At 55.4% G+C, this 13,660-nt stretch overlaps 2 protein-coding genes across 6 annotated transcripts; one reads left to right on the top strand and one right to left on the bottom strand.

The window, feature by feature from the left end:
- Positions 1-453: 453 nt before the first annotated feature.
- On the bottom strand, positions 454-2,842 carry LOC135452627 (C-signal-like). Its single transcript, XM_064722929.1, has 6 exons — positions 2,357-2,842; positions 1,993-2,044; positions 1,603-1,790; positions 1,173-1,331; positions 959-1,078; positions 454-658 (listed from the first exon to the last, which is right to left on the bottom strand). Exons 1-6 carry the CDS (start codon positions 2,501-2,503, stop codon positions 545-547), a joined length of 780 nt encoding a protein of 259 aa, XP_064578999.1. The 5' UTR covers positions 2,504-2,842; the 3' UTR covers positions 454-544.
- A 2,938-nt stretch (positions 2,843-5,780) lies between these two features.
- Positions 5,781-13,325, top strand: LOC135452638 (uncharacterized). 5 transcript variants are annotated; one of them, XM_064722947.1, is made up of 15 exons: positions 5,781-5,862; positions 6,453-6,582; positions 6,825-6,949; positions 7,510-7,600; positions 8,116-8,195; positions 8,383-8,427; positions 8,953-8,987; positions 9,362-9,525; positions 9,705-9,810; positions 9,932-10,012; positions 10,411-10,542; positions 11,078-11,176; positions 11,396-12,123; positions 12,647-12,720; positions 12,892-13,325. In XM_064722947.1, the coding sequence occupies exons 1-15, from the start codon at positions 5,804-5,806 to the stop codon at positions 12,968-12,970; spliced, it is 2,028 nt and encodes a 675-aa protein (XP_064579017.1). In that variant the 5' UTR covers positions 5,781-5,803; the 3' UTR covers positions 12,971-13,325. The 5 variants fall into 5 exon arrangements, with proteins under 5 accessions (XP_064579017.1, XP_064579016.1, XP_064579015.1 ...); XM_064722946.1 differs by lacking the exon at positions 5,781-5,862 and adding an exon at positions 5,878-6,330 and having other exon boundaries at positions 9,708-9,810; XM_064722945.1 differs by lacking the exon at positions 5,781-5,862 and adding an exon at positions 5,878-6,330.
- The last annotated feature ends 335 nt before the right edge of the window (positions 13,326-13,660 follow it).

Raw genomic sequence — 13,660 nt, 5'->3', positions numbered from 1 at the left:
CTCTGACAGCTGATGTCTCTCTGCTCTGTCTCCACACCCAGTCTCAAACCCCTGTCTGAGCACATGACAGGATCCTTGTGCTCTTCCCGAGCTCTGTGTGTCCCTCTGTCCCACCTGAGACCAGGCATCCTCCAGCTGAGGGCAGAGGGCAGCTGCTCCCTGTGCCCCCCAGCCCCTCAGGCAGCTCAGCCTGGGCAGGGGAAAGCCAGTCCTGCAGGGGCTCAGAAGATCTCTCTCCTCTCCGGAGAGGGGCCCAGCTCCAGCTCCTCCAGTGCCTCCTGGAGAGGAGGTCTCCAGAGGGCACTCACGGTGCCATGGGAGCTGCTGGCTGGAACTCATGGGAGTGCCAGTGACAGCCCTGGGCTGGGGCAGCTCTGGGCACCACCAATCCCCAGGGCAGGAGTGGGATATCTGGAAAGGGCCATCCCATGAGCTGGCACTGCACAACAGAGCTGGGGGTCTCAGCAGGAGTTTATTGAGGATGTGAGGAAGGTGGGAGCAGTGCCAGAGGGACCTCTGGCTGCCAGGATCCTGCAGTGGTGTCTCACCAGGGGATGACATTCCCTTCCCAGTCCAGGAAGGTGCCGGTGTCCTTCTCAGAGAGGGAGGAGAGGACCTTCAGCATCCCTTGCACGCTGTCATCCACTGTCACTGGGGGCTGTGGGGCACAGGGGGAGATGCAGCCCATGGCCAAGGCCTGGCTGAGGGCCCTGGAGCAGCTGGAGCCAGGGGAAAGAGCTGCTCCAGGGCAAAGGGAAAGCTGAAAACCCCAGGGGGAGGGACTGAGATGAGAACTGAGGGAATGGGGACACCCAGCACCCAGCACCAGGATGGGGGAGCTGCCCCAGCAGGGATTGGGCAGGCAGGGAAGCCACGGGAAGGGGCTCAGGACAGCAACTCCCAACCATGCAAAATCAGCCCAGGAGCTGTAATGGACCCGCCCCGGGGGAATTCCTACCGCGTGTCCGGCAGCGCTGCCCATGTCGGTTTGCACCCAGCCGGGGTGGAGAGCGACGCAGAGGATGCCGTGCTCCTTGTACGCCAGGGACTGGCACTTGCTCAGCATGTTCAGAGCAGCCTGAGGGGAGACAATGCAGGGATGGTGGTGGTAGGGGAAGGGGGGCTGCAAGGGGACCCGCAGCTGGGCAGGGAAAGCAAAGCTGTGACAGTACCTTGCTGCAGCGGTACGAGGTGACTTGCATCAACTCCCAACCAAAGGCAGAAGCGATGGAGCCACCAATGCTGGATATGTTGACGATGGCAGCCTTGCTGCAGTTCAGCCCTGAGCCTGGGCTGCCCTGGGCAGCCTTCTTCAGCAAGGGCAGAAATGCCTGTGAGGAGACAGAGGGGACAGGAGCACACATGGACACAGCACAGGGCAGGGGAGAAGCTCCTTCCACACTGGGTAACATGGACACCAGCACTGGGGGGGGCATCCTCCCTCCTCTTCCCTGCCAGGCTCCAGCTCCTGAGCTCCAGCCCATGGCTGCCTGAGCTTCTCATTAACTGAGAGCCCATCAGGGCACCAGAGCAGTGACAGGAGCCCCTCCCACTGGCCATTCATGCTTCTCCAGGACAGCCCAATGTGAGTGAGGGTCTCACCTGACCCATCAGCAGGGGTCCAATTGTGTTAGTGGTGTAAATCTCCCTCATGTCCTCTGATGTCTCGGTATCAAGCGTGTTCAGCTTCACAATTCCAGCATTGTTGATAAGGAGGTTGAGCCCAGAGCCCCCCAGGTGCTCCCCAACCTTGGCTGCAGCTGCCTTGATGCTGGCGGGGTCAGAGACTTCTGCAGAGCCAACACAGGGAGGTCAGAGCCTGTGTCCCCATGCTGGAGTCCCCTCTGTTCCCCCAGAGGTGGCAGTGCCCCATGGCCCTGCAGGCACCAGCCCGTGGCACAGCTCCCTCCCAGCACGGGGCTCCCAGGGTGTGCCCAGCCTGGGCACTCGCCAGAGGAACTGGGGCAAAGGATCCGCACTCGGGGCACCTACCGAGCGGGATGATGATGATGTTGGGGTGCTTGGAGGCCAAATTCTGCAACTCCTGAAAGAGAGAGCACCGTGTAGGCATGGAGAGGCTGGAGGGGCTGTGCAGAGGCTCAGCTGTTCCCAGCTAAAGCCCATGCCACTTCATCTCTGTCCTGCATCACTTTGTGTCCAACACCTGCTCCAGCTGCCACATCAATGGGGCTCTGTGCCTTCTTTACATGCCTGGTGCCATTCCCCCCTCCACGTATCCCATGCAATTGGTCCTGTGGTGTCCCAAGCCAGCTGCCCTGTGCTGCAGGTGCTTGACTGCAGCTCCAGCCCCTTGCAAGCACCATCCCTGTTCCAATCTCCCCCTGCCCAGCCTCACCTGTGCTCGCTGTCCCTTGGGGTCCCGACAGGTCGCAAAGATCCACTGAGGTGGGTTTGGCATCCTCAGGAAATGCTGGATGAGCCCCAGGCCGATGCCTCGGTTGGCCCCGGTCACCAGAAGGGAGCAGACGTGGAGCCCTGCCATGCTGCCCTGGCTGTGGCTGCACTGCTCCTGCCTGGACTCTGCCAGTGCCTTTTGCTACTTGGTTATCTCACATGTTCCCATGAGGACTTGCATCAGCTCGTGGCTCTCAGAAATTCTCTGCCTGCACCTCAATCTTTTGGCTCTGGTCCATACCCATGATCCACTTTTCCTGCTGGCTGCGGAATGATGCAAAGGGAGCCAAGTGTCCTGCCCAGGCAGGGAATGCCCTGGGCTAGGTGTCAGGAGTGTTGCTTTATGCTACCAAACCTGAGCTTTTTGGTTTTCAGGCCAGCACTTTCCCTGTCCTTGCAGTGTGACACCCTCTCCCACCACCTCCCTCCCTCCTGGGATGCCAGGCCTGTCCCTCCCCTTGCCCAAGGTCAGGCAGGCAAGGCTGGACTTGCTGACTCTGCACACTGCAGTTTGTTGGCCTAAGTTCATGCAATGCCAAGGCCAGGGCTGGGGATGGAGCAGTCAGGACAGGTGAATGCCCCTTGAGGACTTGAGGATGAAGCAGCCAGGACAGACAAGTGTTCCTTAGCCACAAGAACAGGCTGAGAAACCTAGAAACCCTCCAGGACCACTGGTAAAAACCCTCCAGGGCTGATCAGAGTGACCCCTTTCCTCAGTGTCTGCTCTAACAGCATCTATAATATTTAAGTGTGATAGAAGAATAATCCCTGCCCCATCCCTGGAAGTGTTCATGGACAGGCTGCATGGGCTTCTGAGCAACCTGGTCTATATACTTGTTCAGGTTGGAACTAGATGGTCTTTAATATCCTTTCCAGCCCAAACTATGGCTCTGTGATGCTGTGACAAAATTCAGGTTTGCCCCTGAGTGTGACTTTGGTGCAGGTGGGAGCCAGGGCTGTGCTCAGGCACTTGCACTGCAGGGGAACATCCAGCCCCAGGGTGGTCCAGGTACTGCCCAGCTCTTTCCTGCAGTACTGAACCAATTGATGGACTGAACTCCCAGGGAAGCACCTGACTGGTGGGTTCAGGAGCTTTGGACAGGCCTGAGGATCACTGAATTATAGAATCATCCTCCAGAAGTTCCTGTTGTACTTAAAATCAATGGAGAACTATTACCTGCATGTTTCCATGCGTCCCCACCCTGCAGGGAGGGTCTGGGCATCTGATGGATGATGGATGGATTGTACTTGGTGGTCTTAGGGGTCTTTTCCTGTCTAAATGATCCTCTGATTCTGTGATCCCATTGCCTCCCCAGCTGGTTCCTGCTGCAGCATCACTCAAACTGCACAGACCATTTGCAACAGTGGAATACACACAATTAAGATAGTTCAGAGATGTTGTGTAGGTAGTTTAAAGTAATTAATAACCACTTCTATGGCATGTGATTGGGCAGAACTAGGGTGCATAAGCTTGTGGAACCTCTCCTGCTCCAGCTGGAAATGCTGCTCCAAATTTCTTTGCAACTGGACAATGACGAGTTCCCATGTTGAGGAGATCTGATCCTCCATCCAAATGCAACTTTTCCAAATAAATCAGCTTTTTTCAGTAAGAGCAAACCCTGCTGCCTCCTCTTCTGTGTGTGTGGTGAGTTGACCCTGGCTGGATGCCTCACATTCACCAAAGCCTCTCTATCACTTCCCTCTGCAACTGGACAGGGGAAAGGAAAAATGTAACAAAGGTTCATGAGTTGAGATAAGGTCCAGGAGAGATCACTCTCCAAATACCATCACAGGCAAAACAATCTCAAACTGGGCATATTAACTGAATTTGTTACTAACAAAATCAGAGCAGGATAATGAGAAGTAAGATAAATCTTAAAAATACCTCCCTCCACCACTCCCCTTTCCCCAGCTCTACCTCCCCCTGCTCAGCAGTGCAGGGAGGCAGGGAATGGGGACTGTGGTCAGTTCATCACATGTTTTCCCTGCTGTGACTCAGGGAGAAGAGTTGGAGTCCTTCCCCAGCTCCAGCATGGGGTCCCTCCCATGGCAGACAGTTCTACATGAACTTCTCCAACGTGAGTCCATCTCCTGGGCAAGAGTTCTCCACAAACTGCTGCCACATGGATCACCCTTCCTTGGGGTGCAGTCCTTCAGGCACAGGCATGGCTGCACCATGGGCTGCAAGAGAATTTCAGCTCCAGTGCCTGGAGCACCTCCTCCCCCTCCCTCTGCACTGACCTTGGTGCCTGCAGAGCTACTCCCCTCACATATTCTCACTCCACTCTTCTCTGGCTGCAATTACATCTCCACAATAACTTTTTTGTTTTCCTCTTAAATATGTTATCACAGAAGTGTTACCACTGTGGCTGAAGGGTTTGGCCTTGGCCAGCAACACGTCTGCGCCTGGCTCTGCTGGACATGGAGGAGGCTCCTGGCAGCTTCCCCGAAGGCCCAGCCCACCAAAACCTGGCCATGCAAACCAAATACAGGGTGACAATTATATCCATCTTGCTGTGCCATTTCAGTGCCCCCAGTGTCAGCCCACTGATGGAACCACAGCCTCTGACACAGGGATGGAAGGCACTGACTGCCCCAAGTCACAGCTGAACTGGGTGAGGGCAGGAATTTCCCATCCCTTCAGCCAGAACATTTCCCAGGTTGCTTGACAGACTTGATGAAGTGGCTTTAATGCCTTAAGATGAGATAAAGGATGGGCAAGGCTGTTGTGGCAGGATGCTTCTTCCCACTGGCAACCATCTGGGGAAACCCTGGGATTACTGGGAGCTGGAGCCAAAACTAAAGGAAAGAACATAAAACCAAGGTAGAGTTGCAGGGATGGTTTAGCATCACGTGTGAATCACTGAATGGCAAACTGTTCTGAACAGGTTTGGAACAAACCTGTTGTTCCAACACCCCGCCATGGGCAGGGTCACCTTCCCTTAGGCCCAGAGCCCCATCCAACCTGGCCTTGGACACTTCCAGGGATGGGGCAGCCTCAGCTTCTCTGGGCAACCTGTGCCAGGGCCTCACCCCGTTAGCAGGCAAGAATTTCCTCCTCATATCTAACCTAAACTTGCCTTTTTTTTTTTCAGTTTGAAGCCATTCCCCCTTATGCTATGACTTCAGGGTCCAAAGTCCCTCTCCAGATCTCCTGCAACCCCTTTATGAACTGGAACCGGCTCTGACATCTCCCCAGACCCTTCTCTTCTAGAAGGGGACGCGCGTGCCCAGGAAAAGCGCTGGGGCTGGGCACAGGGATAGGGCCGGATATAAAGATGAGGATTAGGATTGGGGTGAGATGGGGAGGGCCGGGAGCCCGCCCCGCCCCGCCCCGCCCCGGAGGTGGCGCTGCCGGGCGCCGCTTCCCGTTCCGGGCCGCGCGGCCATGGCGGCAGCGGCTGCTCCGCCAGGCGGGGCGAGCCCGGGACTGGCGGCGGGGGAGCGGTGAGGGGGCCCGGGAGGGGGGTCAGCCCTGCCTGCCCTGCCTGCTCCGAGCCCCCCCTGCCTGCTCTGGCCCAACCTCGTGTGGCCCAGACCCGCCTGCCCTCAGCCCCTGCCTGCCCTCAGCCCTTGTCTGTCCTCATCCCCACCTGCCCTCATCCCCAGCTGCCCTCAGCCACTGCCTGCCCCCAACCTTTACCTTTTCCTAGCCCCTGCCTGTCCCCAGTTCTTCTCCCTTTCACAGTTCAGTTATAGTTAAGACTTGATTCCAGGCGAATAGTTATTGGTGATAATGAACAATATGGAAGAAATAAATGCCCCTCCTATGTGGGAGACTTGCAGAAGGCCAGGCACACTCCAGAGCTGTGAGTGTCCCCCTCCACTGTCCCAGCAGGATGCAGCAGGACCTGTGTGCCCCCAGCAGCGTGGCTTCCTCATCACAAAGCCCTTAGGATGGGTGCTTGCAGAGAAGTGGGTGCACTTGGGTGGATTTGAGCTGTCTCCTGGGTTTGCGGCTGTGCTTGGAGTGCAAAACCCTTCCGAGGGTGATGGGGCACTGCTTATGGCTCGGTGTCTTGTCTCTTCTCGTGTAGTCTTGCGTGTGTCGACAAGACTGTGGCTTCTCCCAAACTCTATGTCCTGGAGCCATGGATTGCTGACCTCTTGGTGAATTATGATCAAGTGGATGAGCGTGAGAATTCCCTGGCTGGGCAGGTGGTGCGGGTAGGTACCCAGAGCGACTGTCCTAAAGTGCTCCAACAGCCTTTGAAATCTGAATTCTGGGAAGTGCACAGTGGTTCCCAATTTGATGTCTATGGATGTGCAACTCTTCCTCCTTAACATCTCTTATTTTAATTTTTTTTGACGAGGAAAAGCTTGGTGTCATGACTGCCTTCCTGTGAAACCTGTTCCAGGTTTACGAATAAGAGTTCTTTTTTTATTCCCTTTCTCCAATCTCCTGACAGGTCTTGAGTGACTCGAGTGCAGCTGGCCAGCCTGGGCTGCTCCAGGACGCTGTGGTGCAGGTCTCTGACGGATCCTGCTACATCCGTGTGGTCATTACAGCCGAGGCTCTGCAGGCAGAGGAAAAGTGGGTTCCACCGTGGCTTGGCGTGGCTGGGACAGCAGTTCTGCACAGCTGCTGGGAGCACCTGGGGCTCCTGCCTGCTCTTGTCTCAGGTTGTGTTTAAGCTAAAGCAACCTCAGGGTGGGAAGCTGGTGTGAAAGAGCTGCTCAGAGACGAAAGCTGGAATGCTCTTGCTCCAGTGTCTGCTGGTTGGGATGGGCAGGGATCCATGGTGGAAGCTGTGATGCCATTAGAAAGGACTGTAAAGCCCTTGGGTTTTGTGGAAGGAGCCAGATCATTAACCATGGTAGCCTGGGTTGCTCCTTCAGTGCTTTCCTCCATTTCCCCATTTGGACACCCTTAAACTCTTGGGGTGCTGGCAGCAGAGAGCCAAGGATAAGCAGCAGGAAGAAGCTGCTCTTAGGCAGGAATTACTAAGGAGCCCTTGGTGCCTGCTGCTCATGCTGAGACATGTTCCAGAACGCCCCAGTGTGGCTGGCAGAGCTCTTGCAGGAGCCCCACTGTGTGTCAGGGGAGGGTCCAGCTCTGTTCTTCAAGGCACTCCTGCTCTGCTCCCTTTCCAGTGCCCACCTGCAGCTCAGGCTTTCCAGCCTTAATTGCAGAATTATCGTCCTGCAGAAGTACACGGTGTGTTTTCAGGACGAGGCCAGGCTGGTAAGTGCTCTGAGGAGTGGAAGCAGCCTGCTCCTTTACCTTGCTGTGCTCCCTGCACTCTTGCCTGCTCCCAGGAGCTGAAGGCAGGTGATGGGTGGCCTTTCATTTCCATCTGCAGCTCCTGTGGGGCCTGTGGCAGCTGACCTGGCAGGGATGAGCCCTCGCTGGGGTACATCTTTCCTCAACGGGGTGCATCTTTCCCTGGGTCACCTGGCTGTCACCTCTGCCTGTTGGACAGCTGCAGAAGGGCCTGCATGGGCTGGTGGCAGAGCAGCCCACTGTCCCCTTGCAGTGGTTCAGAGGTGTCCCCACAGACTCCCTGGGCTGGCTCTTGTGGAGCCATCAGCTGACACAGGAAGACACAAACTCCTGTTTGAAGGGGGGCTGTCCTTTTTGAGGGGACCTTCTCTTAGACTGGAGGGTTGGTGGCAGAGCTGGGGTGGGTGTGGGAGTGCTGGCTGCCCCCAGGGAGGGCAGGGGCAGTGGTGGGACTCAGAGGTGCCTTCTCCCCACAGGAGGACTGCGAGTTTTACCTCACGGCCCAGCAGTTCATTGTGCTGCCCATGCAGAGGCAGAGGATGGAATCATCTGATGGGTATGGCCCATGGGATGGCTGGGTGGGGCTGTGCTCAGGGGGACTTCTTCATCTTCCCCACAGCAGCACTGACCTTGGGAGTCCTGCTTGTGGCAATCCCTTTTAAAGGAGGGATTGTCTCCAAAGCAAGGGAGAAGGGAGATAGGGACTTGGAGGGAATCAGTAATTGGCTTCTTTCTTGCTGCAGGAACCAGAATCCCTCTGTGATGAAGAAGATAAAGGAGCTCTGGCTGTGAGTATGGGGCTGAGGGATGTATCCAGGTACCCTGATGTGTGCAGCCTCAGACTGGGGTTAGAGCAGGCTGGCAAGGGCTGGCACAGATTATGGCAGCTCCTGGTTTACCTGTGTGACTCCTTGCCCTGGAATGTGACAGAGTTGAATAGACTGGGAAAAGTGAAATTGTGGTGGCACATTGCCAGCCTCTTCCTCTGAGCTAGGAGGAAACACCTGAGGGGAGCTTGTTCCTGCCAGTGGTGGGCAGCACAGCTGTGTGGGTCAGCTCTGCACAGCTCATCCTTCATCCTTGGAGATCCAATACTGGAGATCCCCAGGGCCTTCAATCAATCCATCCATCTCCAGGGGTGAGGCTTCCTGATGGCTATTCCTGGCACACTGAGCATGTGACCAGAGCAGCACCAGTGAGGGATCCACTGCTTTCACAAACTGCTTCTTCCAATCCAGGCTGCTTGACCTGTGGCCAAGAGCTGTGTATGTCCCAGCCCTAACCTGGCTTTGTCTTCTCCTTGGTCATTACAGGAGGAATCTTTCTGTGAGGAACGCTCCCAGCTCAGGTAAAGGGTTGTGGGGGGCATGCAATGCTCTGAGTGCCTGGGGGAGCCCTTGGGTTTCCTCAGCTTGGTCCATGTTAGGCAGAGGTAGCACAGACCTGGTCAGATCTCACAAGTGTATATTGCTAAGCCCAAAGCAGGAAGAGATAATGCTGACAGTTGAAGCAGAGTGGGACATTAAATGGTCCTGGTCCAGGATTTGTGAAGAAAGGAAAGATAGTTTTTAGAAGCAAAGGAAATGCAGAATTGTGGCTGCTCCCACAGGTTTCAGTGTCATGACAGTCACTAAGTCATGCAGCAGGGTAAAAGTGTTTGCAAGTGAGGCTTGCCTGAGTTCAGCTGTCTCCTCCACTGATGTCTGTGTGTTCTTGCTCTAGACCCCTCTGTCTCTCAGCTGATTGATGCCATAGGACAAAACCAGCTGGAGATTTTGAAGGAAAATGCTGAGGAATGCTTGGATTTATGGAAATCAAAGGAGAAGCCAGTGACAGTGGAGGACGAGGTTCCCATCACCCAGTGGGAGGCAGAGCGCAAGAAGGAGGTCAGTCTGTCCTGCTGGCACAGGGGTGCTCTGGTGGGTGGGAGAAGGAAGGAAAGGACAGTGGGCAGAGCTGGAGGTTTGCTGGGGAGGGAGATGGTGTTGGGTGGGCAGGCACAGGTGGACTCCTGCATCTGGAGAGGGACTGCCCAGCAAAAACCTTGTCATGTGTCTCATTTCAGCAGGGTGAGGATGTTTTCATGGTCCCAGTCAGTGCCCTGGTGATCCCTCCTGAGGAGGAGGCAGTGGTTTGTGATTCTTCTGAGGCAGTGTCTGCAGGGTACACAGGTAGGCAGTGCAGCACCCAGGCATATGGAATTAGGGGCTCCCTGGGGTGGGGAGAAGAGTTCCCTTGCTCTGGGTGTGCCTCATGCTGGGGATATGACCAACAGTGCCCCTTTCATTGCAGATACAAGCCAAGCAGCTCCTGGAAAGAGTAGTGATGACAGGACAGTGCCAGGAGACCCAAGTGTTGTATCTCAAATCAGCTGTGAGTAGCAGAATCTGCAGATCCTGGAAGGATTTGTGTTGGAAGGGACCTTAAAGAATATCTAGCCCCAATCTCTTCCATGAGGAGAGACACATTGCACTAGACCAGGTTGCTCCAAGCCCTGTCCAACTTAGCCTTGAACACCTTCCAGGGCTGGGGCAGGCACATCTTCACTAGGCAACATGTGCCAGGGCCTCCCCACCCTCACAGGGAAGAATTTCTTAAAAATATCTAACTGCCCTCTGTCAGTGTGAGGCCATTCCCCTTTGTCTGCCACTCCATGGCCTTGTCTAAAGTCTTTCTCCAGCCCTCTTGGAGCCTCTTTAGATACTGGAAGGTTCTTGAAGGTCTCCTTAGAGCTTTCAGTTCTCCAAGCTGAATAATCCCAACTCTCTCAGCCTGTCTCCATAGCAGCAGTGCTCCAGCCCTTGGATCATCCTCATGGCATCCTATGAACGCTCCAGATCCCATCCAGCCTTTAGTTTCCTCTACAGTTGGCTCAGCCCATCTCCCCGGATTGAGTGGAGGAGGTACTGGTGTGGCCAGGTCTTTGGGAGACGTTGAGCAGGCAGGGGATGGTCCCAGTCCTCAAGCTTCTTGAAGCTGCAGCTTTGGTTGGTTGTGCTGGGAACACAAGAAGTCATTTTGATGCCACCACTGAGCGTGAGTTTCCTGCCCTGGTGTGGGCTTCTTGCTGGCTCTGGCTCAGCACCACCCTGGGTTTGTGTCACCTTATTTGGCTTGGTGTCACCAAGCTTTGCTGCAGAATTACCTGTGGAAGCTCCATGTGGAGGAGGAGCTGAAGGGAAGAACTGTCCTGGGCAGTGCAGGGTGTAGGAGAAGGCCTTCTTCATAGCTGCCTGCTCTCTGGGCAGTGTCTGCCTCTCCACCGCCTGCCCGGTGAGATCTTGGAGAGGATCTCACTGGAATATGCCACATTTTGGGCTGGAAAGGGCTGCAGGCTCCCCTCAAGAGCTGTCTCTGAGATCTTGTGCACAGGGGACCCACAGGGAATGGGCAGCTGCTTTCTGTGCTAAAATCAACCCTCTGGCTTCTTCATTGCAGATGCTGCATCACCAACCTTGTCAGATAGCCTGGGGGGATCCCTGGACAACCCCTGGAATGGGATGCCCTCGTTGTCTTTGACCCCAAGCTCTTCAGATGGTGAGTCCCCATGTCCCAGGGCATCCAGGCTGCCTTCCTGGCAGGAGACAGCTCCACTCTTCTTAATGATGCTGGCTTGATTTCCCCTGGCCATAAAGCAGTGCTGTGGTGTTCCCATAGCCTGGATCTGCATCATTCCAGCCCTGCCACTCTTCCTGTGTGCCAGGACAGGTCCCACCACCACCCTGCTCAAATTGACTGTGCTTTTCCTCTTACTAGAGAAGACCTTTCAATCTGACCCTCCCCTGAAGACCCAGAAAGATGTGGCTGCTGACAGCAACACTGCTGACCTGTTGGAAGTGTGCAGCCAGAGCTCTGCTGAGGGCTCACCCCGGGGAGAGCCAGCACAGACCTCCTCTCCCTCCCTGCTCCGCTGCTACAGCCATCCCAGTCTGGTGGAGATCAGCACCAGTGAGGCAGCATCAGCTGCAGAGGCAGCCTGGGATGCTCTGTGTGCTGATCAAAGCCTGCAGAGATCCAGGGGCTCTCAGCCCACCCTGCCCACTCTTTCTCCAGTTTTCCCAGTCTTGCCCAGCAGCAGCTTGCAATCGCCGCCTGGCAGGATTCCTGACAGGGAGCAGGCCTGCTCCAGTGGCACAGCTTCCTCTGCAGAGGCGTTGAAGCCTGGACTGGCTCACACCAGGACAAAGGGAGGAGAGACTGTGGTTGCCAAGAGGAAACTGGTGGAGGAAGATGAGCAGGCCTGCAGTGAGCAGCAGCATCTCCCAGGCACCTCGAAGCACAGGGGGAGAGGCACACGCAAGGGATCGGTGCTCGGGAGCCCACAGGGTGCAAAGAAGAGCAGAAGGGAGACAGGGCTGCGAAATAGAAAGGAGCTTGAGGAGGAAGAGGAGGAGGAGGAGGAAATGGAGGCGGAGGAAGAGCAAGCATCCCCTGCAGGAGCTGGGCCCAGCTCCAGGCCAGAGCAGTGCAGTGCTCGGGAGACGGTAAATACAAAGCAGCTGGTGAGGTCCCCTGAGGGCTGGGGGGTGCCTGGGGGGGCTCTCTGTGCCCACAGCACTGATGTCCATCCCCAAGATCTTTCCTCACCAGGCTGGTGGGGATGGGAAATTGAATGCAGGTGTCAGTGTAGATGGTGGAGGATCTGGGAATCATGAGGGAGTCATGTAATCACTTAGGCTGGAAAAGAGCCCCTGAGATGGAAGTCTAACCATTCCTCAGCACTGCCAAGCCACCACTGAACCATAGCCCCAGCTGCCATATCCACAGGTCTTTAAATCCCTCCAGGGATGGTGAAGATGTGATTTAGCCTGAGTTAAACAATTGGGTAGGAACAAACAGTTGCTGGAGCATCTGCTGAGCTATCTGGGTAAAAGATCAGAAACGAGGGAAAGACACCTCAATCCTAGGTGTTGTCCTGGGGTTATTGAGCTCTCAGGCTGCATGGGGCAGCACTCTGGGTACTCTGGCTGGAGCAGACCCATCTCACCCTCCCCTTTGCTTTTGTAGTTCATGGAGAGACCACCCCAGTACCAGTACGAGGCACCGAGCCCCGAGCTCTGCCAGCAGGTACAATCTATCAGGTCAGTGCCATATCAGCCATGGACTTGTGGCTGTCCCTTGTTCCTGCAGTGGGACTCACATACCTATAGTGAGTCCCCAACCTCTGCCCTACCCCTTGTCACCAGCTGCCCCAGTGGCATGTCCACAGCTGGGTTTCTTCTCACCCTGGCTCCTCCTGTCTGGTTTCTCAGGATTTCAAAGGCAATGCTGATGTGGGCATGCTGGATGCTGACTGAGGAAGAGGAGGAGGAGGAGGAGGAGGACTCCTGAGCCCAGCCCATCTTTCATTCCTTTGTTTCTTCAGTGGGTTTGTCAGAACACTGGGATGAGTGGTTGGGGGAGGGATGTGGGGATACCAGAAGCACTGTGCCTCAGGAGACTGATGAGGGCGCTGGCCTGGTTGCAGAAACCCTGGTTCCAGGGGTGCTGGCACATGACCTGTTGAAAGCCAATACCCTCAAGAGGGGAGAAAAGCATTCATTCAGGCATGCCTATATGTGAACCAGCATCCCTCTCCCACCTCTTCATCCTTTTCAAATGCCTTGTCCCAGCAGGTGGGGACAAGAGGTGACCCAGTGCCACCGTAGCAGCAATGGCAGAGGCCCCACAAGCTGATCTTGCTCCAAAGGTACCCCAGGAGCTTGGATGGTTTATTGAATAAGTTTAGGTAGGGTCCTGCACTGTTTATTACAAAAAATATCCCGCAGGGTTATGCTGTAGAAATTAAAAATTGTATATTTTTTAAATACACAGCTCTTGTATTAAAAAAAAAAAAAGAAAAAAAAAACCCAAAACAAGCATCTTGCTTTGTCGTAAACATCCGTGTGAGGAATGCGTTTGGTCCGGAGCAGAGGGCAACACAGGAGAAAGCCACTGGGGTGTCGGGATCACGCTGGCGCCGTCAGGGAGCTGCGGGGATGGAGCTGCGTGCTGAAAGGCTGGGTCGTGGTCCCGCTGATG

Source organism: Zonotrichia leucophrys, chromosome 11 (genome assembly GCF_028769735.1).
Source record: "Zonotrichia leucophrys gambelii isolate GWCS_2022_RI chromosome 11, RI_Zleu_2.0, whole genome shotgun sequence".
In the NCBI taxonomy this organism is placed as follows: domain Eukaryota; kingdom Metazoa; phylum Chordata; class Aves; order Passeriformes; family Passerellidae; genus Zonotrichia; species Zonotrichia leucophrys.
The sequence above is the reverse complement of the archived record's forward strand: the minus strand, read 5'-3'. Positions and strand labels throughout refer to the sequence as shown.